Source organism: Esox lucius, chromosome 9 (genome assembly GCF_011004845.1).
Source record: "Esox lucius isolate fEsoLuc1 chromosome 9, fEsoLuc1.pri, whole genome shotgun sequence".
NCBI classification, from domain to species: domain Eukaryota; kingdom Metazoa; phylum Chordata; class Actinopteri; order Esociformes; family Esocidae; genus Esox; species Esox lucius.
Window position 1 is genome coordinate 5676924 of NC_047577.1, and position 23312 is coordinate 5700235.

At 42.3% G+C, this 23312-nt stretch overlaps 4 protein-coding genes across 15 annotated transcripts; 2 read left to right on the forward strand and 2 right to left on the reverse strand.

Moving 5' to 3' along the window:
- The first annotated feature begins 72 nt into the window (after positions 1 to 72).
- On the forward strand, positions 73 to 10808 carry LOC105009417 (immune-associated nucleotide-binding protein 9). 7 transcript variants are annotated; one of them, XM_034294087.1, is made up of 7 exons: positions 1191 to 2398; positions 3559 to 3624; positions 3919 to 3996; positions 4191 to 4313; positions 4756 to 7298; positions 8525 to 9556; positions 9652 to 10807. In XM_034294087.1, the coding sequence occupies exons 5-7, from the start codon at positions 7277 to 7279 to the stop codon at positions 10275 to 10277; spliced, it is 1680 nt and encodes a 559-aa protein (XP_034149978.1). In that variant the 5' UTR covers positions 1191 to 2398; positions 3559 to 3624; positions 3919 to 3996; positions 4191 to 4313; positions 4756 to 7276; the 3' UTR covers positions 10278 to 10807. The 7 variants fall into 7 exon arrangements, with proteins under 7 accessions (XP_034149984.1, XP_034149983.1, XP_034149978.1 ...); XM_034294089.1 differs by lacking the exon at positions 3559 to 3624 and having other exon boundaries at positions 4756 to 7539; positions 8540 to 9556; XM_034294086.1 differs by lacking the exon at positions 3559 to 3624.
- Positions 10809 to 10878: 70 nt separating this feature from the next.
- On the reverse strand, positions 10879 to 13548 carry LOC105009419 (GTPase IMAP family member 4-like). Its single transcript, XM_010868846.5, has 3 exons — positions 12790 to 13548; positions 12530 to 12598; positions 10879 to 12217 (listed from the first exon to the last, which is right to left on the reverse strand). Exons 1-3 carry the CDS (start codon positions 12797 to 12799, stop codon positions 11262 to 11264), a joined length of 1035 nt encoding a protein of 344 aa, XP_010867148.5. The 5' UTR covers positions 12800 to 13548; the 3' UTR covers positions 10879 to 11261.
- Positions 13549 to 15866: 2318 nt separating this feature from the next.
- LOC105009418 (GTPase IMAP family member 9) lies at positions 15867 to 19843 on the reverse strand. 4 transcript variants are annotated; one of them, XM_034294003.1, is made up of 4 exons: positions 19700 to 19843; positions 18663 to 18693; positions 18134 to 18217; positions 15867 to 17711 (listed from the first exon to the last, which is right to left on the reverse strand). In XM_034294003.1, exons 1-4 carry the CDS (start codon positions 19748 to 19750, stop codon positions 16834 to 16836), a joined length of 1044 nt encoding a protein of 347 aa, XP_034149894.1. In that variant the 5' UTR covers positions 19751 to 19843; the 3' UTR covers positions 15867 to 16833. The 4 variants fall into 4 exon arrangements, with proteins under 4 accessions (XP_034149894.1, XP_034149893.1, XP_019905008.3 ...); XM_034294002.1 differs by having other exon boundaries at positions 18134 to 18220; XM_020049449.3 differs by lacking the exon at positions 18663 to 18693 and having other exon boundaries at positions 15871 to 17711; positions 18134 to 18220; positions 19700 to 19769.
- A 339-nt stretch (positions 19844 to 20182) lies between these two features.
- Positions 20183 to 22969, forward strand: LOC117594844 (GTPase IMAP family member 4-like). 3 transcript variants are annotated; one of them, XM_034294006.1, is made up of 5 exons: positions 20183 to 20641; positions 21375 to 21429; positions 21822 to 21908; positions 22074 to 22466; positions 22580 to 22667. In XM_034294006.1, the coding sequence occupies exons 2-5, from the start codon at positions 21396 to 21398 to the stop codon at positions 22630 to 22632; spliced, it is 567 nt and encodes a 188-aa protein (XP_034149897.1). In that variant the 5' UTR covers positions 20183 to 20641; positions 21375 to 21395; the 3' UTR covers positions 22633 to 22667. The 3 variants fall into 3 exon arrangements, with proteins under 3 accessions (XP_034149897.1, XP_034149896.1, XP_034149895.1); XM_034294005.1 differs by having other exon boundaries at positions 20188 to 20425; positions 20537 to 20641; positions 22074 to 22969; XM_034294004.1 differs by having other exon boundaries at positions 20188 to 20641; positions 22074 to 22969.
- Positions 22970 to 23312: the final 343 nt, after the last annotated feature.

A 23312-nucleotide genomic window follows, 5' to 3' on the forward strand; every position in this document is an offset into this window, starting at 1 on the left:
GACTCAGCCTCCTTTCAGTCTGGACGTTTCATTGGCTGAAATCACACTTTTAGTGAAAGAGAAAGTGAAAGAGTGGGAGAACAAGATGAGCCTTTCTGTGTTCCTTTCGGTTTTGTCAAAGAGACTAAAGGTGGTAATGAGACCATGAAACATCACAGTTGAGTATCATCTATAATGTCGTTCATTCACTGCCGAAGACTAGTTAGTTCAACAACCAGTGAATATATTTAGCTCGCTCAACGTTTCTTCTGCTTTTTTCACCTGACCCGTCGCAAGCAAAATGGCTGAAACGTGTAGCCAAGGTGAGTGTTTTGTTTTCAGGTCATTTCCACAAGTCGTCTGTAAATAAACACAGACCTTACCTCAACATCTGTATTTAAATGTACCTGTTTACAGCTTTCACATCTCCTAAACCATGCAGCATTATGTTAGAGTTATTATTTTTATTGTTGTTACTGATTGTGTTACTGTGTTTTATTTATGTGCATTAGTATTTCAGGAATGTTGACTATGTTACATGGATGATGGTCTGTTCTTCCACAGGTTCCTCCCACCTGAGGTTAGTTCTGCTGGGAAGGACTGGATCAGGGAAGAGTTCAACAGGAAACACCATCCTGGGGAGGGAGGCGCTTAAAGAGGAGACTGGAACCACGAGGAGCGTCATGGAGACAGGGGAGGTGGAAGGGAGGAGGTTAACTGTGATTGACACTCCTGGGATCTACAGCACTGCTCTAACGGAGGAACAACTGAATGAGGAAATGAAAAGGTGCATGTCTCTCTCTTCTCCAGGACCTCACGCGCTCCTGCTAGTGATTCAGCAGGAGAAATTCACTCAGGAAGACACAAAGGTTTTGTCGTGGATCCAGGAAAACTTCGGCGAGGACGCTTTGATGTACACCCTGGTGCTGTTCACAGGAAGAGAAAGACTAACCAGGAAGCAATGGGAGGAGTTTGAGAGAACTGTTACAACTAAAGAACCAATCAGTGTATGTGGGGGTGGGGTTTACGCCCTTAACAGTAAGCCACAGGTCCAGACCAATCAAATCAGAAAGATGCTGAGAAACATAGAGGAGATGTTGAAGAGGAATGGAGGAGAACATTACCAAGAGGAGAAGTACCAGGAGGCTCAGAGAAAGAGCAGGAGATGAAAACAAAGGAGAAGGAAATAAAACAGGAAGAAAAGATTGAAGGAAAGAGACAAAAAGAAAGGACAGGAGGAGACAGGATGAGAAGAGAGAAAGTGGCAAGGGAGAAGGAGAGAGGAGGAGATAATAAAGGAACAAGGAAGAGGGGAATCAAGTAAGACCAAGAGTTGAATCAGTGACAGAAAAATAGTTTAAGAACAAAGAACAAAGAAAAGGAATGCAGAGACAAGTAGAGGCAGAAGAGAGGAGAGAACCAGTGTGAGGACTCTAGTGGAGGGCTGTGCTACATCTCAGTGCCACTGTGCTACATCTCAGTACCAATGTGCTACATCTCAGTACCACTGTGCTACATCTCAGTACCACTGTGCTACATCTCAGTACCACTGTGCTACATCTCAACACCACCCGGTGGGGATGTCAGGCTGCCTGATGACTCCATTCATTGGCTCTGCGAGAAAAATCTTTGACTGCAGTGAAATAAAAATAAATAAAATGAAGAATGACAGCCTTCAAACGAAAATAGACAATTGAAAATAAAAAGACTTGAAACTAACACAGGAAAACAAAATAGACAATGAGATGTGGTGATGGTGGTTTCTGAATACAAATTGTTTACATGATCTGTTATATATTGCCACCTGGTGACGTTGGATGGGACTACATGATCTTGTCCTCCACGTTCTCAACTTTTATGTACATATGTTTTTCTACAAAATCAATAAACACAAATAATGCGGTGACCAAGTAATCAACATTTACATTTTAGTCATTTAGCAGACACATTTTACTCAGGAATTACTTCTCAGCAAAAGTCAGTTTTGGAATGAAAGAAATACAAATAATAAACATAATATACATAGCAATTGTTAGTTCTCAAAATAAATAGAGGGGCAGGGAGGTATTCATCTCTGCTTCTCCACCTGAACTCAGGTTATTCAAGTTTTTCTCTCTCTAGTTCTCTGGTAATTTGTTTATAGATGTTGGTTCCTCCTGCGTCACCCAGCAACGCTCCCTTTCAGAGTTGTTTCACTTATCACTGTACCGCCCTGAAGCCATAAAGTTGAAGTGGTCAAGTCAAGGAAGTCAGTGATTCAGTCAGTCAAGACGCTTGTTTCAAATTGAAGCAACATTAAATAGAACATCAGAATCTGTTCATCTAGTTAGTTTTGTTTCTGGTGACATCACACCGAATACAGCCTAATTCTCAGGTGTTTCTAAGGGAAAAGGACACTATCACATCTTAGGAATATTAGGTGAGTGTCATTGGAACTTGTTGAATGACTTTATCCAACACAATGTGTAATATTGTCCCAAACACTGCATGTCTTTCTCAGTGTGGTGTGGGAATGTTTCTTGTGATGAGAGTCTCCTAACCCCAAGGCTGATCAAGAGACAGAGGTGCAATGGGTTGCATTCTGAATGTATTATTTCCTGATACTAAACCAGGTATTTTATTTGGCAGTGTGGCTCTGGACGCATCTCGCGTCTTCTTTGCCTCATGAGGTGCAACCAGAAGTTCATAAAAGAGACAGGCTATAGCTGCCTGGTGTGAAAAGGTGTTTCCCAATTCAAGACCGTGTGAGCACCCAGCTTCCACTGTCCGGCTAGATATTCCTTATTCAACTGACAATGTAGATACAAACATACTAGTACAGCCATCCAGGTAGTAATCAGTATTCCTTTATAGACCACGGCGGGAAACTCAGAGAAAACTGAAATGCCTTTTTCCACGCTGCCACCCACATTGGAGCCTTGCTATGTGTGACGAACGGAGGAACGCCGGGCTAGAAATCCGGCGCAACACTGTAGAGAAGAATGCACATGCATTGGACTTGAAGCATTATTACTCGTCGTTGTTTTTGCCGGATCCCTACTCCGGATTTCCATATGTCATACGTGGATTTCCATATGTCATACGTGGATTTCCATATGTCATACGTGGATTTCCATGTGACATACGTGGATTTCCATATGTCATACGTGGATTTCCATATGTCATACGTGGATTTCCATATGTCATACGTGGATTTCCATGTGACATACGTGGATTTCCATGTGACATACGTGGATTTCCATGTGACATACGTGGATTTCCATATGTCATACGTGGATTTCCATATGTCATACGTGGATTTCCATGTGACATACGTGGATTTCCATGTGACATACGTGGATTTCCATGTGACATACGTGGATTTCCATGTGACATACGTGGATTTCCATATGACATACGTGGATTTCCATGTGACATACGTGGATTTCCATGTGACATACGTGGATTTCCATATGACATATGTGGATTTCCATGTGACATACGTGTGCTTCACAAGGCTGCAGAAGGGTATAATTATATATTTTCTGAAATATATCAAATCAGTGATTAACCCTGAGTTTAATTTCATCACTGAAACAGAGTGAAATGGGAAATACACAGCCAAACAACGCTAGAGACACAGAAGAGCAGAAAAAAAGAGAGAATGTGAGGTGATGGAGGAGAAATAGTAGATATTTCCAAGAAAAGGACACCATGACGAATGGAGCCCAGACATTTCAATCATGCTCAAACCTTCTTAGAAACTGTAGGGTTAGTCAGTCCAAGGTCTGATCGGAAGTACTTTTATTAGTGGATAGAGGGATTAGATAGTGAAGGAATTTGGCACCTCTTTTTTTGTATAGTGTCTAATGAGCCTGGGTTTAGTCTACAGTTTGATGCTTTCGGAGACACAAAATGAAAAAGACACATTTTGTGATCATAACTCCACATCTTTCTCAGTGTGGTCTGTCAACTTTCCTTCTGGTGAGTCGTGAGTCTCTTTACCCTCAGGCTGGTCAGAGATGGAGCTGAATCCAAGTACGTTCTGAATTTCTTATTCACCTTTTTTGGGAGAAATCATTAAATATCCTGTTGTAGTACATGTTGAGTCACAACAGTGCTTTCCCACTCATATTAACACTTAGTATTGGGACGTTGTTTGACATTGTTTACAATTCACTTACATTTGTAAAATAACTAAATGACAATGACTACATGTCCGATCTCATCAGCTCAACTGGCTTGGGAGAATCCAGAGGAGTATCTGCAAAGGAAACTGAGAGATGGAGTACAGAGTCAACTTCAGTCACATGTGGGAATCGCCAAAGCTGTGAATAAGACTCCTTTATATCTGAGTGAGTAAACATAAAGAAACATCCTAAAAACAAATATGTTCATATACAGCTCCGGAAAAAATTAAGAGACCACTGCACCTTTTACTTTCCTTTCCAAAAAATTGAAAAGGAAAGTTTTGAGTGAGGAGCAGAAGTGTTCAATTTGTAGCGGTCTCTTAATTTTAACCCTTCTGTTCCTCACTCAAAACCTTCCTTTTCGACTTTTTTGAAAAGGAAAGAATAAGGTGCAGTGCCTCTTAATTTTTTCCGGAGCTGTATGTATGTATGTATGTATGTATGTCATATTTACTGAAGTATATACTTGAGTTCATAGCAGTAATACAGTAAATATCAATACAACATTGTGTTGGTTCTTTTTCATCCAGTCAAATCCATTACAGTAGGTGTTTTCCACCTGAGTCACTGTTGTCTTTGAGTAAACAGGGCGTATTTACCTTGTCAGTGAAGGCCAATGAGGTGGAGGAGCGGGAGCGCTACCGATACCAGTGGAGGAAGGAGGACAGGCAGAGGATCGTCAGCGACAGATTGGAGCTGGGTGTTTCCGTAGTGACGGGGGCGTTGATGGGGCTTGTGTCAGGGGGAGGTATAATGGGCGGAGTGACAGGGTTTCTGATATGGTTTGCAACAGGACTGGTCAGGAACCGGTGGAGTCCCTGACTCACTGGCCAGCCCCATGGGCTTCTGTAGGTGCCCACGCTGTGGCGTGGCTTCACCAGAACCCAGAATAGGTTGACGAAAGAGGGCGGGGCATGCACTCCATCTTGCGCTTAATTCCGTGTCATCTTACTCATATTTAAAAACACTCTAATTCAAAATGTAAACCTCGTATAGGGCTATGGCCCAGTTGACTCTCACATAGATTGCCACGGTTGTCAATAAAAGAGCCGCTTCCAAAATCCTTTCTTGAGCTGTATATTTGTGCTCATAGCTCTTCATTGCTTGCTGCCTAACACTAGCTTATATTAATGTCTTAGGGCCAGTTTCACAGACACGGAGTGAGACCCTAACCATAGTCTAGGACTAAAAACCCCAGAGTTTGTTGTTTTTGTCCTAGACTAGGCTGAATCTGTGTCTTCGAAACCGGCCCTTAATGCTTTGGTTTGAACACAGAACAGTCAGAAAACAAATCTAGTTTGAAACAAGTGTACACTTGCTTATTTGATGTGACATAAAAGCTTGTTAATAAAATAACTGACCTAACAAGAGAAACTATCACATATCCAGATTAGGCCTACTCCTGGACTAAAAATCTAATTGGAAACTCATTGTAGATTCTAATTGAGCTTGATTTTTTTAGTTCTTGACTAGGCCTAATATGTGTCTGTGAAACCAGCCCATGTAGATCACATAAAACTGAAATAGTACTTCTTTAAGCTTTCCCCCAGGGGTGAATATTTAGAAAAAACGATATGGTCTCAACATTTAGCGAGGGGAGGTGGTTGTTGTTAGTGTGCAAACTACTGTATTTCAAATTACTGTACTTCAAATTACTGTATTTCTTTCTTGTCTGTGGATAAACACAAATCTTACATCAATATTTCTATTCATTTGAATTGACCAATTTATTATTACTCTGAATATTTACAGCTTTTTCAGGTGGATGGATTATTTATTATGGTTGATGGGATCTCCCAAAGTTCCAAATTTGAAATTAGTTTTTTTTTTAAAGAAAATCTATACTGAAACTAGAAACATCAAGTCCAAAACTAATCCAAATTAAATTAAAAAAAAGATTGCACTTTGAATTCCTTTGGCCAAGTCTTTCCATGTAATCGCAGTGTTCAGATTTCTCAGGCATCACTCAGGCAACGAATGGTCTGGTAAATTCTATGTCCATTAAAGGGCAAGTTTATTGGTGAACAATAGTACATTATAAACTGATGGAATGAGAAAATATCTGCATTACTGACAATTATCCTCACATTGTTACTGTCCAACAATACAGTTTTTTTTTTCACACATCTTATGTTAAATATGTGGTTCAGTTGCATTTAAAAAAATTATTACATTACTTTAATGAAACATAAAAGGACAGTCTAATAATATGTGTGTGTTTGTCTCAAGGCCGCTACACAGAACCGAGAAATACAGTATGCCTTTGTGTACCCAAGGCAGTTATTCATTGATGTGCGCAATTGCTGCTTCAACTGTACCATTTCCAAAGTACAAATAAAACAACCAAAACTGAACTGCGATTATCGACAAATAAAAGTAAAAACAAGACTGAGGAAAGGCATCTAACTGAAAGTGACTAACAATTTGGAAGGAAAACAGAAGAGAATTAGAAGTGTATTTTTTAAACCAACTGGAATAAATGCTAATGTAACTGTACATACACTGTAATAACCTGAACTGCCTCATGCAGAACGTGGGACGGGAACAGCGCTCTACTGGGCTGGGCACTGTCAAACACGCTAACACCCCCACCCTGGCACACAAACACACACACTCAGTACCATGTCCACACACTTGCATAATCGATTTTCAAAACAATTAAACTTTATGTCACACAGACTTGCAAGGCTTTCACAAGGGTTGTGTGTGTGAATTTATGCACGTTCATGCATGTGTGTGTGTGTGTGTGTGTGTGTCAACGTTTCATTCACATGATCGTCCTCTGTGTTGTTATTAACAATAAGACTCAGTTGTTGAATAACCTTGGGTGCAGGTTATTCCTTCCGCGACACAGCCTCCTTTCAGTCTGGACGTTTCATTGGCTGAAATCACACTTTTAGTAAAAGAGAAAGTGAAAGAGTGGGAGAACAAGATGAGCCTTTCTGTGTTGCTTTCGGTTTTGTCAAAGAGACTGAAGGTGATACTGAGACCATGAAACATCACAGTTGAGTATCATCTATAATGTCGTTCATTCACTGTCGAAGACTAGTTAGTTCAACAACCAGTGAATATATTTAGCTCGCTCAATTTTTCTTCTGCTTTTCTCAACCTGACCCGTCGCAAGCAAAATGGCTGAAACGTGTAGCAAAGGTGAGTGTTTTGTGTTCAGGTCCTTTCCACAAGTCGTCTGTAAATAAACACAAACCTTACCTCAACATCTGTATTTAAATGTACCTGTTTACAGCTTTCACATCTCCTAAACCATGCAGCATTATGTTAGAGTTATTATTTTTATTGTTGTTACTGATTGTGTTACTGTGTTTTATTTATGTGCATTAGTATTTCAGGAATGTTGACTATGTTACATGGATGATGGTCTGTTCTTCCACAGGTTTGTCAGGGAAATTTCTTAAACTGATTTATTCTTACTGATTAAAGGACTGGGTCCCCATGTTTAGATAAGTAGAGGAATGTGGGAGAGGGGGATCTGGTATTTGTCTAAGGGGGCATCCTTGACTGGTATCAGCAGATTATGGGGTTAATCGTAAATCTGCCTAACTGTATAACACATTAGTGTCTATCTGTAGTTTGTCCAGATGCTTTAAGTCCTCCTCAAGGGTTGAGAAGGTTACCCAGGTGGGGGAGGACAACATGTCCCATGTGTGAAGCCTAGGATATGTGATGGAACCTAGGGAATGTGTTGTATTGACATAAGACAGTGTTGAAGTCTAACACTTCCCCGAGTTGGTTTGATGGAAAGGAGAATAACACACCAGGAGTCAGGTCAATTCCAATAGCGTATATTCAGTTTATTACAGAAGCTTCTGGAGACAGAGTGTTGCCCCACAATGTCTGAAAATGAACAGTCACATCAGCATTATTTATACATCAAATACGCCTAAAAAGTGGAGGCGTTAAGTTAGCCAAGCAAGTGTGCCATTGGTCCAATTTATGTTCTATACCTTATATGTGTAAACGCAGCACAAGCGTAGTCTTGCCCTTTGTGGTTTCTGTCTTGTCTATTCTGAATTCCCCTGCCCAGACTATGTGTGTGTGTTATTAATCTGTCCCCCTCTATTTCCTGTTTTCTACTTGCAACATTCAGTTTCAGCTCATGATACAGACATTTAATATGTTGCCTGAATGCTCACAACAGTTTAACAACTTATTCAATCAATATATCCACAACAGATGGGCAGCATCTTACCACACCCCATTTTCCCCTTTAAATACTGTTGATCGTCCTGTATTAATTAAGAGATTATTCACTGTTTCTCTGTAACCTGTGTACTCTCTCCTTGCCAGAATAAACTGTTTATTGGGCAACTGAGTTTTCCTCTGTCTTACCCCATTTTTGTAAATCGTTTTGACTTTAGAAATTGCCATCACAGGTTCCTCCCACCTGAGGTTAGTTCTGCTGGGAAGGACGGGATCAGGAAAGAGTTCAACAGGAAACACCATCCTGGGGAGGGAGGCGTTTAAAGAGGAGACTGGAACCACGAGGAGCGTCATGGAGACAGGGGAGGTGGAAGGGAGGAGGTTAACTGTGATTGACACTCCTGGGATCTACAGCACTGCTCTAACGGAGGAACAACTGAATGAGGAAATGAAAAGGTGCATGTCTCTCTCTTCTCCAGGACCTCACGCGCTCCTGCTAGTGATTCAGCAGGAGAAATTCACCCAGGAAGACACAAAGGTTTTGTCGTGGATCCAGGAAAACTTCGGCGAGGACGCTTTGATGTACACCCTGGTGCTGTTCACAGGAAGAGAAAGACTAACCAGGAAGCAATGGGAGGAGTTTGAGAAAACTGTTACAACTAGAAAACCAATCACTGTGTGTGGGGGCGGGGTTCAAACCCTTAACAGTAAGCCACAGGTCCAGCCCACTCAAATCATAAAGATGCTGAGAAACATAGAGGAGATGTTGAAGAGGAATGGAGGAGAACATTACCCAGAGGAGAAGTACCAGGAGGCTCAGAGAAAAATTAGAAAGGAGCAAGAGAGGAGGATGAGAGAGGAGGAAGAGAAGGACCAACAGAAGAGAAAGAAAGAAGAAGAGAAGAAGAGACATGAAGAAGAGGAAAAGAGAAAAGAGTTGGAAAATAAACGGGGGGAGATGAAATTGAGGACAAAAGAGGAAGAGGAGAGGAGGAGAAAGAAAGAAAATAAATTAGAGGAAGAGAAAGCGCCAAATAGAAAAGATGAAGAAGACAGGAAGAGACCGGTGAAGGAAAAGCAACGGGAGATAGAGAGGTGCAGACAGGAACGGGAAAACAAATTGGTGAAAGAGAACCAGAGAAAAGGACAAGAGGAAGAGCAGAGGAGAACCCAGGAGAACGAGAGAGGGGAGGACAGGACAAGAGGAGAGAGGAAGAGACAGGAGCAGCAGCAACAAGCAAACATAAGTCGTGAGTAAATGGTTTATATAATCACAGAAGAACATCATCAAGAAAATAAAACCCTTTGTTTCCTCTTTTTAAATGTGAGTTTTCTTTCTGCACAGAAACAGGCCGAGGAAACCTGAGGATCGTTCTTCTGGGTAGAACCGGATCAGGGAAGAGTGCAACAGGAAACACCATCCTGGGGAGGGAAGCCTTTATATCAGAACTTTCTCCACAGTCTGTGACCTCACACTGTATGAAACAGAGTGGAGATGTGTCCGGAAGGTCGATCGATGTCGTTGACACTCCGGGACTTGTTGACCCAACACAAATGAATGACGCGACGAGAAGAGAAATAGGCCGATGCGTTGACATTTCCGAACCCGGACCTCATGTGTTCCTCCTGGTTGTCAGGCTGGACAGTTTCAGACCGGAACAGGTGAACAATGTGAAGTGGATCGAGGAGATATTTGGTGAAAATGTGACAGAATACACCATCGTTTTATTTACTGGTGTTGACTGCCTGGGCAGAAGGCTGTTAAAGAACTTTCCGGAGTTTCGTGAGGTGTTATACTGTGGCTCCAGGTATCATGTGTTTAACAATGCTGATAGGAATAACCGTAATCAGGTCACAGATCTACTGCAGAAGATGGAGAAGATGGTGGAGATAAATAGAGGACAACACTACACCTCGGTTATGTATGAGGAAGCACAGAGGAAGTTTGTGCACAAATGTACAATCATTTAGAGACTTTTTCAGCGTATGTGTTGATGCAACAGAATGTTTTGGATTTTACACACGTGACCATGATTGCAGAACGGTTTCAAACAAACAACAACAAACTTACTCCAACAGAAATAATGTGTTTTCTTCTATATTTATGTTTTATCAGTGAAGTTGTCTTTTTATGTTTTGAGTACTACAGAATTATAGACAATACCAAGTCATTAATTTGGTCAATTTGCAGTCTGGTAATGTTCTTCTCTTATCTGTCCTGTTCCTACAGAAACGTGGGACAATTTGATATATGTTGAGGCTTGTAAGGCAAAACAACAGTGGAGATGGCTTGTTTTTGTGATCTACATGTTATGAGTGATCATGTTTTCTCTGGTTTTGTGTGCTACAGACACGACACCAGATTATTCTTTTGATTAGTTCTGTTTTGATATGGAACTTTAGAATGAGTTGATCAAATGACTGGGTTGCTTTCTTCAGCAACCAAAACATGAGAAATTAATGAATGAATGTATTCATTAATAAAACCTAATGTAAAAGGCCATGTGCACAGTGTTGGTATTAATCCCTCACATAAAAATCTTTTAGAAAAAATGCATAAAAGTACAAGGTGTCAGTTTTAGCCTTTACTTCACTTTATTGAGTCATTCGGGTACATTCATAAATGTTATCACTGAACATATGAAATAAATACATAATTGCACCCCTCGCCCCAAAATAGAAAAAAGTTAAGGGAGAGGATTTAGGAAATAGTTCAATAGTGTATTTTCAACGTCATGAAAAACCATAAAATGTGGAAACGTGTGGAAAGAAACATTAAAAACCATTTAAACTAAACCATCCATCGATCTCTGAAACCAACCGCCAGACCCGCATTGGGCCGCCCCGGCCCCGTTTCACAGCCGGTCCAATCACTGGCGAGAGAACCAATCGGGGAACCAATCAGTACAGAGCTGCCTGCATAAACGCCCACTTTTCTCTGGCAGATCTGGCGTGTCACACGGCGACACACTCGGGCTTTTTGGCTCCACATCGTCCTTTCTTGAGGCAGATGGCGGCTGTCCCGCTGGCCGCTGCCAGGACCAGGAAGATAGGGGCTAGTGACAGCGCCACCGTGGTGTCTGCCGCCGCGGCTATGACCACGCCCACCAGTAGACACACCACCGTCACCGCCACGGCGATGCACAGGTTGGTCTTCTTCCCCACCATCACTTTCTCCTCCTGCTCCTTCTCCTTCTCCATCTCTACCTTCACCTCTTCTTTTAACCTCCTCTCCTCCTCCTCCCTCCTTTGTTTCTCCTCCTCCCGCCTCCGCTCCTCTTCTTCCCTGATCTTCTGCTGGGCCTGCTCGTACATCTCGTTAGTGTAGTGCTGCCCGCCATTCAGCTCCACCATGTTCTTGATCTTCTCCAGGAGCTCCGCGACCTGGGCGGGGTCGTCCTTGGCGTCGTTATCGAAGGAGTGATACCCCCCCCCCAGGGTGATAGAGAGCCTCCGCAGCTCCTTGCACATCTTCAGGGAGTCCGACACCTGTTTCCCCTTCAGCTGATCCTTACAGGTGAACAGCAGGAGGGTGTACATGGAGGCGTCCTCCCCAAAGTTCTCCTGGATCCACCTGACCGCGTTCCTCTCCTCCTCGGTGAACCTCACGCCCAGCCTGATCACCAGGAGGAACGCGTGGGGGCCCGGCACGGACATTCTGACGCACTCCTCTATTTTCTCCTTCACCTCCTCCTCCGACCTGGCCGTGTCGAAGAGGCCGGGCGTGTCGACGACGTGGACCCTGGTCCCGTTGACCTCTCCGCTCTGTCTCTCGCACTGTCCCGTCACCGACGAAGGTGAGGAGTCCACTTGAAATACGTCCCTCCCCAGGATGGTGTTTCCGGTGGCACTCTTTCCTGCTCCGGTCTTCCCCAGCAGAACGATCCTCAGCTCGGTGGACGAACTAGGCCCTGGAAGACGGCACCGGCATAAACGTCAGTGTGCCTCATAGTGGAAACCCGCAAACCCTCGATTCAACAGTCATGAGAATCGATTCACTGTTACTCTAAATGATCCGTCAAACCTTGAACATTTTGAATGTGGATTCATTCGATTGATTCAACAATCTATTCAAATGTCTTTAGCAGTTGTTTTTTTTTATATACTGCTCATGATTACTAGTTGGTACTGCGTGTTGTTCTAGCTCCAACTTTTCTTGTGGGATATCTTGTGTTATCCAACCTTAACAGACCATAACGTCATAGTTCAAATGGGGCACGTACCGTCATGGTTAGCTGAAACACTCCCATCCGAATGAGGCGATTTCACTCCCGTCTCTCCGAGTGGAATAACTGAGAGTATCGACAAGAGGGGTTTACAGTCAAAATATATGGTTTTGGGTTACAGGATATTTACCAATACAGTGATTTTGCTACACCTGCCAAAGATGTCTCATTCAGTCCTCTAACCCCTTCTCAAACAGTGCATTCCACACACATAATGAAACATGTTTATTCGTATTTAAAAAAAATATATATCCTACCTTCAGCCATGGTTCTGTGTTCCTCCCCCGCTGATTTCTTCACCAAATATCACCCCAGTGAGGATCTCTCAGCTCCCTGGTCTGTGTCGGACCAACATTCTGAGTCCGAAGGGTTTCTCTCACAAACAAAGAGTGGAATATCCTGTGCATCTGGTAGAATTGAGGAGGGGTGGGGGGGGGTTCTGCTTCCCGACATTGTCTACCGTTTTAAAACGGCGCGTGTCCCCAATGGAGCCCTAGTCCCTACACAGCCTTACTTCGTTGACAGGGCCCTTGATGACGCCTGTAGGGCGCCATTTGGGAAGTGCCACCGGACCGTTTCTAGAAACATCCCCTGGCCCCAACCCCGGGGACGTGTTTGGATCTGGGAGGACTGGATGAGTGTAAGCGGCAGGCCGGAAATGTGGCCCGACCATAGAGAATGGTGGAGAGAAGGATTGCCCCATGCGTTGTTCCCCATGATGGTGTCTCTGAGCACAGCCGCAGCGCTATTGAGGCAATATCCATTTTAAAGCAGACAGTATTTTTCTAATACTTTTATTGGCAGACAAAGACTAAAACAGTGCATACTGTCCCCTTTTGTGTGTTGTTTGCACATCAATTCTTATCCTACTTCGTGAGTATAATCCTTCTGTACCCACTTTCTCTCTTGTCCAATCTCGTAGTAATCAAAATGCATCTACGTCCACGCCTCACCGCCACAACTTCCAAAGGATTCGGGAGAGTCAAAGGTCGTTCTGTGCCTTCCCCCCAGGCATTTATGGCAAGCCAGCGGTTAAAGAGCACGGTTGCTCTCCAGTCTCTATCAACAGGAGGTTTACGTCTAAACAAAAGATTATGGGTTGACATGGTTAAATTTTTTATTAAAACAGAGGACTGCCTACGTGCTGAACCTCTCTAGTGATTGGCTGAAGCATTAAGGGGCTCACCTTGGAAAGAAGCATGACCCCCCCCCCCGACTAGAGCCCCCTTCCTCTGGGATTTCAATACATTGTACCTTCCTTTGTACAGGAAATGGTGGTAATATCCTCTACATAATGACACAATATCTGTTAATGAAAGAGAGATTATTCCAGAAGAATGAATTCAGGTCAGAATTAAAATCGGGAACACGTTCCTTCCAGGTTGGATTGTTGATGTGATTTCTTCAAAGAGCAAAGCTGTTGATATTTCAAAGGATATGATATGTCGTTTCATCACTAACAACCTGATTGGACATGGTTGGAAAGGGATTTGTGATTGGCCAGTGGCCTGGGATTGGCCTGGTCCTCAGAAAAGTCCTCCATTTCCTTAAATTGACCACTTCAAAGTAAAAGTCCTCAACGGTACCTACCATGCGCCCAAATTTTGGCTGTTAGAGGCCACTATCAATCTCTATGGACATTATCTGATCAGAAGGGCTGGACTTCCAAAGCAAACAAAACAGCCCTTTAAACACGCGTCGTAGCCACGTTCGCTATCTAGAACGGATGCAGTTTTGATTGCGATCTTAAGTGCCATTCCAATTTAAAAATGCAGTCCCGTCTGCCCTTGGTTTAGCTTGAGGGGGTGGAGTAAACAACTTGCAGGGTTGGTGTCACCCACAATTCAAACTGTACCCACATGTCTAACACCATTGGCCACAGTGTCAAATGTAATCAGCAGGACTACATTCTTCATGCAAGACTTGACACATTCAGAGGTGTGTAGCGAGGAACTGAACTCCATAGTGAGTGAGTTAACTCTGATCATTATTATCCCTTGCTTAGGCAACTTGCAAGTACAGTCGGATGTAACCTGTCATTCAAGGGCTGAGATTGTAGGGTTGAGGCAGACAGACCTACAACTACAAACAAACTGTCAAAAAACACTGACAGACATCCAGCTACATACTGTCAATCTATACCACTGACAGACATCCAACTTCATACTGTCAATCTATACCGTCAACAGACCTACAACTACAAACATACTGTGAATCTATACCGCCGGCAGACCTCCAACTACAAAAATACTGTACATTTAGAGGCAAATCAATATTTCATGGTCATCTGGTTCATAGGGACCAAGAGGCACATAATTGTTCCGTTCTTTTCTTTATGTAGGCCTGGAAATTATGCTCAGGCAACAAATTACAATTTGGGTCCTTTTATTTGGATAGTGAATGGGAACAAAAAACCAGGCAAGCCTAGTTCAGGTTAATCGCTGTTGCCTTCCCAAGATTCAAACCCGGGTCGCCAACATGAAAGGCTGTGTTTTTAACCTCTACACCACCGAGCTATACATTTGCTAACCACTACATTATTTAACGAGTCATTCAGTCAGGCACTAACTCAGTCAGTAAGAGACATTGGCTTTTCTAGGCCGGCTCCACTTACGCGGTCAGGGCAAAAAGTTTAAATCGGAATAACGTCCACTAGATGGCGCACAGCTCTCCTAGTCTCCGACGATAAAAATAAACTAAAATAAAAACATAGAAAATAAAACAGTACAAATATACGGTAGTGGCACTTTCTATAAAAAATACAAAGAATAACTTTAGTCATCTTAACCACATACTTAAACATTAAATTGTTATTCATTTGGAATGCCACGATCACCTCCTCACTTACGTGCCCTGGTTCGCGTTATTCAGTTTCAGTTCTCTCTAAAGTGCATTATACATTTTGAATTAACATCGGATAAACTTTACCACTGTAAAAAAATATACAATTAAATCAATACACATTATATCCCTGGAACTGAACATATGAAAACGAACCCAACTTACGATTATGCTATTGCTGGTGGTGATGATGGTTGTTCCCTAACGAAATCCTGAACCATGCCTTGACCTTGACCATAACTTCCATTAACAAAACTTCTGAATCTCCTCCACATTTAACCACAACCTTTCCTGGTCTGTGCTTATGGTAACTGACTGCCAGTTTATTTATTTTTATCCTTATTTGCACAGCGCGATAACGTCATCCTCTAAGTGGCAAAACCTAGAAAATAGTACCAGACTATGCCCAATACATACGCAATTACCACCCGGTTACATTTATTAAATGTACCCTGTAGAAGGGAAGCTGCAACACAACTGCAGAAGTTTACAGTAAAAAACAATGACCCCCAGAATGAGAAATGATGGTTGGTTCAGACGGAAGGTGAGGTGCTGGAAATGACATATAGATGGCCTTCTCAATCTCCCTCGTCATCTCGTCCTGAGATATTGTGGTGTTGAAGAGTCCTGGAGTGCTGATGACATCAATCTCCCTTCGTTCTCCTCTCTACTCTGTTTTTCTCACAGAGACTGGAGACGTGTCCCCTTTAAACACCTCCCTCCCCGGGATGGTGTTTCCTGCTGCCTTCTTCCCTGATTCTGTCTTCCCAAGGTGTGCCTCATCAGGGGGTGGGAGCTGAGCTGTGTTCAAGGGGCCTTTTCCGCAGCTCCAGGCCTGGTGGTTCTCCCTGGGGCGTTGTCCCGACCCTGATCCAGGGGAGGGTGTGTTCACGAAACACAGCCTTTAATAATATACACTTTTTCAGAGATATGTCTTTTTTGGGGGAATTCAGGCTTTATTTGACAGGAACGTGTGGAAAGAAATAGAACAGAGTTTATGCTGAGAGAACAGCAGCAGCAAATGCCTAGACCACTAGATTACCCTAGTATTGTGATTAGAAAATAATTTGACATCAACACATTGCATATTCTCCCCTACATTATATTACAATACCATCACATTATTACACGTTTTCTAACATTGATATAATAATGTGCCCAAGACTTACATCATAATTTAAAAGTGACAATGTTGGTGCTCACAAAAGTAGCACCTCCAATATTCATGAAACCATAGATTTACAGTAGATTGGATAAGAACAATATTACAACAGAACCAATAATGATATTGTTAATGATAACAGTAAAGCTAAATCACTATTAGTAATAACAATATAACTACACAATTGTTAATAACAACTTGGGTCATTGGTAAAAGCGAGCTCACGTTACAGTAGCAATTTGGAAATAATATCCATTTGTTTTATTATACATGTGACCATCAAATAGTGCTTGGTGTTTTACCAGTTGAAATAGGTTTTCATGCAGTCGTAACCTTCCACCGCCCCAACTAAAGACCCTGCTGTTAACCATAATGGAGATCCGTAGACAGCCCCCCAGCCCAAGGCAGCTGTACTGACCAACCCTGACCACTTACACCGCTTCAACATTTCCTCCCTCCGGAACCTCTCTTCCTCTTCTCTAATGATCCTCTCTCGCTCCTTCTGTCTCCTCTCTCTGTCTCTTTCCTCTTCTTCCTGTCTCCTCCTCTCCTTCTCCTCGTTGATCTTCCTCTGGACCTCCTGGTACATCTCGTTGGTGTAGTATTTTCCTCCGTTAATCATCACCATCTTCTCGGTCATCTCCAGCAGCTCTGTGACCTGGGTGTGGTTCCTGGTCTTGTTTAGTGAGTAATATCTGCCCCCGCAGATGTTGATGAGTTTCCGGAGCTCTTTGCTCTCAGACAGGAACTCGTCCACTGATTTGCCCTCCAGTTGATCTCCATGTGTGAACAGTAAGATGGTGTACATGGAGGCTTCTTCTCCAAAGTTGTCCTGGATCCACTTCACAGTGTTCCTCTCCTCCTCTGTGAACCTTGTAAGCTTGATAACCAGCAGGAACACGTGGGGTCCTGGGACAGACTCTTCTATACACCTGACTATCTCCCCTTTCATCTGTTCCTGAGACATTGTGGTGTCAAAGAGTCCTGGAGTGTCGATGACATCAATCATCCTTCCATTCACATCTCCACTCTGTTTCTCACTCTGTGATGTCACAGACACCGGAGAAGACTCTGATTTAAACGCCTCCCTACCCAGGATGGTGTTTCCTGCTGCACTCTTCCCTGATCCAGTCTTCCCCAGCAGAACAATCCTCAGATCAGCCGGAATCTCTGTATCTGTGAGAACAGACAAGAAATGGAGATAAATGATTATTCACGCTTCTTGTAGAAAAATAGCTGTGTATTTTTAGTTTGTCAGACGGATGTCCTCATCCTATTTAGGACCTTTGGCCAATTACCACGAGGACCAAGTCAAATTCTAGATTTGGGTTAGGTTCAGGCTCAAATGTGTTTTTTTTTTTGCTTTTAGGTAGGATAGGGTTAGGGTTAGATTAAATTTAGGCATAAAGGTTATTGAGCTTACGGCTAGGTTACGGTTAGAGAACATAATTATTTTTGTTTTCTGATCCCTGCAAGGATATAAATACACAACTATGCTTGTGTTTGTGTATGGTGTTTGTGTGTGTGTGTGTGTGTAGAGTAGTGAATGAGCAATATAAATAGAAAATGTTGTGTCATTTGTTGTTTTATCTGTTTACCTTGACTTTGACCAGTTAGGTCTTGCAGACAGAGTGTCAACAGGAACAGGATCCAATTAGCCCCTCCTCTTCCTCGTGCCATAACTGCTACAGCAGCCAATCAAAAACATGAACACATAACAATTGCCTTATTACTCAATCCACCATTCACAACCCACTTTATTTTACTGACAGTTTGTTCAGCCGTTCCCTAACTGATTGTTTGATCCAATTAATCCAAACATTATTCTCAGGGCACCACTTTCAAAGCAGTGGATTATCAAGGGCATTGAATGTATCTACAAAAAACGTTTTGCAATGAAAAAAATGCACTTGAATTTCTTGCAATTGAACAAGTTGATTAAAACCTCCAAATTTCAGCCAGTACTCTGTTGAATATAACGCACTACCTCAAACGCTGACTGCAACAGGTGAATTCACCTGTCAGTCACAGTGATCTCCTAGCTACAGGCAGAGCATCGACCACGCCTCTTAACAAATAATTGCTTAGTAACAGAATCAAGTCATTGTAGATGGTTACTATAGCTACCTTTTTTTTTCTCACGCTCCCTCTCGCCTTCCTCCAGTCGTGGAAATGTTATCAGTAAAAAAAACAAGGTATGTCAAACTCCCTTAACTTGTCCCCATCACAATAGAATGACCATAACCATAACTGACAAAACTGCTATTGTTACATATAGTAGCCTGTATTTAGTAGCCTTATATTACATTATTAACTAGCTAGATGAGTAGTATTATTTTAAGCTCACGGATTACATGTTTGCCACAGGAAAAAGACAGGTACAGATGAAACAATCTGCTGCTGCTGCCCAAGGCCAAGGCAAGGGACACGAATTAAGTCCGTTTGTTAAATTGAGACTGATGACGTGGGGTTTTTACGTTGCCATTTGTAAAACCTTTCAAAACCTAACTACATAAAAATTCCAGTCGTCTACAAGGAAAATATTACCAGTTAGGATAAGTAGCTAATGAATTCTAGCGCCAACTAAACTGTCTTTTACAGACAGCCATCGTGAAATGCCGACATGGTGACACCTAGCGATAGAAACAAGTAGGAGTCAGTAAGAAGAGTGCGATACATAGTGACGTGATTCAATAGACTCTGATGTATGGAATGGGCATATCATTTTATAAACACCTTTTTGAAGTGAGCTGTTGATCAATGTAATAATTGGATATACAAAATTGTATAATTGTCTATAATTGTTACGTGCCTTGTCAATCTGGATAAGTGTCTACTGAGTTACTCAAATGTATGTGAATGTTTACATTTATCTTTCGTCAAATAAGCATGTAAGTAGGACACAAGTATACCTCACAAGTACCTCACTATACCTCACAAGAAATTTTTTGTCCAGCTACACACTACATTTGTAACGTTGTGTAAAAACAGTTATACATTTTACCATGCATCTGTCAAAAGATTCGACATAATTTTTAATTCCAATAAATCTAATTACAATATCAACAGACCTGGAATCAACAAACTATTTACTCAATATAGTGGTATATTCAATATGTTGCATGAATGATTTAAACAATAAGGTAGTTAAATTGAATACTCACTGTGACTGTAGTTGAACAAATCCGCAAGTAGTATCGTGCTGCTCCGTACATCCGGGTTTAAGTTTCGTTTCACAAGTCATTTATAGCTAATGAGTGAGTGTTGCTAGGCAAATAAAACCCATAACAGGCAGTCTGCATTTTGATAGTGTGCCATTATCAACCTTTCCTTGACAACGTATAACCTTAGCTATTAGCCAGATGCATAAAACAGGCCAGCACGACTGTGTCAGATACGTTAAGGAGTTTAAAAGGTAGAACAAGATCCCATAAAATAGCATTTTCAACTGTAAAGCTATTTGTCGTCCTGGCCTGATCCCAGATCTGCCCATTTGTCTTGCCAAGTCCATTGCTCTGTTAACCCATGACGAGTAACCAGACGTTGGAATGTCAGACTGACAGGTGACGCTCGAATCGCAGTGAGGAGTCGTAAAATCAGTGAATGCAGGTGTATGTTGAGTAGTTTGTACTGGAGCGGTGAGACTTCTAGGCTGTTTAATTCGCAACAGTAACGTCCCGTGAATTTAATCCCCTGACATGATGCTGTTCTTTGTTACGGCCAATGTATCTCTGGTATGGTAACTATGTTTCTTTACTACATACATAACTATATTGATCGACGTTTCGTTGGATAATGACTCAGGCGTGTTGATGACTTATGAAACCCTCCCATTAACCAAAAGTGAAAGAGGATGCGGCTCTAAAGACTAAAAGACACACAGTATGCACGTGAGTGCCGCATCTCATTTTATAGTTCGCTACGTTTTGTCAGAGCCGTACTGTGTTTCAAAGTACATTTGTGAGCTCCTGGGAAGAAAACATATGCACCTCCCACGGCAGAACCTCCTGCCATAATAAGAGAGAGGGAGAGTCGACATCGTCAGGGCATCTGTGAGGCGGATCGAGGGAGAAGTCATTCCTTTCTTGGATCTTTCGTGACCGAACGTAAGTTATATTAGCAATATCATTACTATGCTTACATTGTTAATTTGTAATGTGATTAAAAATGCTTTCTCTTAAAAAATGTAAACGAGGCTAAATACATAACCTTGAAATAGGCATGTATATTAAACAGGTTTAGCCATTACCAGTCAGATCGGCATAACTTGTATGAGGCAAAACTGTCCAACTACCTCGGCGACAGGATCGGAGGGGCATTAGTTAGTCCTAACTCTAAAAAACTAGTTCAATATTTATTTTCATAGCTGACTAACTATTGACCTGTATTGTTCCCTAGTACAGGTCTGGGATAATGGCTAGTCAGTCTTGTCATAAAGGTTTGTCCTCTATGTGGGTCAGTCAGGATTCAGAACTGGCCATGGGTACATCCCCTGCTCTGGTCTAAATTTTGCTGCCGACTTGTCCCAATTAACATACAAATCAATTAAATGAAATGTCCTAGCCAATGTAATTATGGACACACCTGTGTAGGATTTTCATTGCCTATACCCAGATGTTCATTGAATTGTACCAATGTTATAGCCTCAAAAAAATATTATTGCAAAATATCAAATATGAAAAGCATTGCAGTAATTTTAACAGTTTCGATAAAAGGAGTTCTTCAATGACTTAACGAGTGATCCTAATGGATCGACAGTCAGGATATTGAGCAACAGTGTTGGGCAGACTCCGCAAAAACCTTGTCTTTCAAGCGTTAAATCACCCTCATATGTTACAGAGTTCATCAGATGGGAGAGACATGGCGAGCTTTGCCAAAGCGGACGAGGAGCCAGGTATGCTAGCATACTGCAGAACTAGCTAAACTAGACACCTGAGGTAACGTTCATGTTGTGTGATTCCACCAGCTAGCCTGTGATGAGCTGCATGCCTGGCTGGTGACATTTATTTATTTATCTATTCATTTTGTCGTTACTTTCAAATATCGCAACTTGGTTTCTGGTGAAGATGTATATAAGTGATTTAAACAGATTTCTCTTCCAGAGTTTGTAGTGTCCCAAAGTAAAAAATGTCAGTTTGAAGGGTTTCCCTGGGCCGCCACGTAAATTGCAGGGTCACCACACACCGACAAATGTCCCGTTCATTTCATTGTTCCACCATAAATAATAAACAGTTGAAAGTGTACTATGGGATAGTTGAAACGAACGCAGGTCTACTTTTGTTGTAGGCCGTCTACATGGATTTGAGCTGGGTGAAATATCCACACCCACTGGTGTTTCGTCACAACATCCCGTTAAGCGCGACGGACATGGAGGTATGATACAGTTGTTTTGGACAACGAAGCACGTGATGCATTGGCGAGGCGACTTCTTCTATAGTTGAACATGATCACTGTGTGTTTTAAAGTCATTTAGGAACTGGTAATGTTGAAACTGTGTTTACCTATTACCTAAACCAGACCTGATCACTATGTCCTTAGATCTGAGGATCGTTCTGCTGGGGAAGACTGGATCAGGGAAGAGTGCAACAGGAAACACCATCCTGGGGAGGGAGGCGTTTAAATCAGAGTCTTCTCCGGTGTCTGTGACATCACAGAGTGAGAAACAGAGTGGAGATGTGAACGGAATGAAGATTGATGTCATCGACACCCCAGGATTTTTTGACCCCACAACTTCTCAGGAAAAGATGAAAATGGAGATCGAGAACGCCATTAAAATGTCAGTTCCAGGACCTCATGCGTTCCTCCTGGTGATCAGTCTGGGGAGGTTCACAGAGGAGGAGCAGAACGCCGTGAAGTGGATCCAGGAGAACTTTGGAGAAGAGGCCTCAAAGTACACCATGGTGCTGTTTACTGGTGAAGATCAGTTAAACGGTAAATCAGTAGAGGACTTCTTGGAACCTTGTGTTTCACTTCAGGAACTGATAAAATGTTGTTATAAAAGATACCACTGTCTCAACAATGTTAATCGAGATGATCACTCTCAGGTCATCACGCTGCTAGAGAAGATAGAGCAGATGTTGGAGGAGAACGGAGGTGAACCCTACACCAGCGATATGGGCCAGAGGGCAGAGAGCAAACTGACCAGGTCAAACTCTCAGCAGGGCAAGCCAGAGGGTTGGAGAAGTGTGTGTTGTCCTTGCCTGCGGTAGCAGGAACAGTCCAGCTGGTGTTTAAGCTTTTCACCTCTTGGTCAAAGGGGAGATGTTGTCATTGAGGCATATATGCAATATAGCTACTGAGTACAAAAGTGGGTACATTGTGAGTACGTTATGCTGTGCGCTGGTCCTGATTAAGTAGTAAACATTGAGGCAATTAACAATCAAGATTATAGGCTTCCTGTTCTAAAAATGTTTGAATAAACCGTTTTGAGGTTATTTAGTTTTTCTGTGCATCTGTTCATTTAGGTTTTTTGAGATAGCTACATTTTTAGTTTAACAACATAGGACATACATGAACCCAGTGATTTCATGGAAGAGCCATTTGAAAACACGACCAAACTTTATTTTAAGTGTCTTTAATAGAACAGGTAAATTGTGTTAACCCACAATTTACCTACAAGTTGGACGGCACAGCAAGCACCAGACCCACTCACCCATGGATGCAGACGGCTCGCCAAAGAGGTTGTGGCACACCGCCAGAGGATGCAACCGGAGAGATTCGGCAATGCTCGGGTGTCTTTCGAAACATAGGTTTCAATGGTGTTAGTCATGACACTGG

Coding starts and splice junctions, on each gene's coding strand:
- LOC117594844 (XM_034294004.1), top strand. CDS start 21,396: ATGGCGAGCTTTGCCAAAGCGGACGAGGAGCCAG. Junction 21,430..21,821: donor CAAAGCGGACGAGGAGCCAG/GTATGCTAGCAT, acceptor CTTTTGTTGTAG/GCCGTCTACATGGATTTGAG. Junction 21,909..22,073: donor TAAGCGCGACGGACATGGAG/GTATGATACAGT, acceptor CTATGTCCTTAG/ATCTGAGGATCGTTCTGCTG.
- LOC105009418 (XM_034294002.1), bottom strand. CDS start 19,750: ATGTACGGAGCAGCACGATACTACTTGCGGATTTGTTCAACTACAGTC. Junction 18,694..19,699: donor TTTGTTCAACTACAGTCACA/GTGAGTATTCAA, acceptor CCACGACTGGAG/GAAGGCGAGAGGGAGCGTGA. Junction 18,221..18,662: donor GGAGCGTGAGAAAAAAAAAG/GTAGCTATAGTA, acceptor TGGCTGCTGTAG/CAGTTATGGCACGAGGAAGA.
- LOC105009419 (XM_010868846.5), bottom strand. Junction 12,218..12,529: donor TGTTTCAGCTAACCATGACG/GTACGTGCCCCA, acceptor GCCGTCTTCCAG/GGCCTAGTTCGTCCACCGAG.
- LOC105009417 (XM_034294087.1), top strand. CDS start 7,277: ATGGCTGAAACGTGTAGCAAAG. Junction 7,299..8,524: donor GGCTGAAACGTGTAGCAAAG/GTGAGTGTTTTG, acceptor TTTTGACTTTAG/AAATTGCCATCACAGGTTCC. Junction 9,557..9,651: donor GCAACAAGCAAACATAAGTC/GTGAGTAAATGG, acceptor CTTTCTGCACAG/AAACAGGCCGAGGAAACCTG.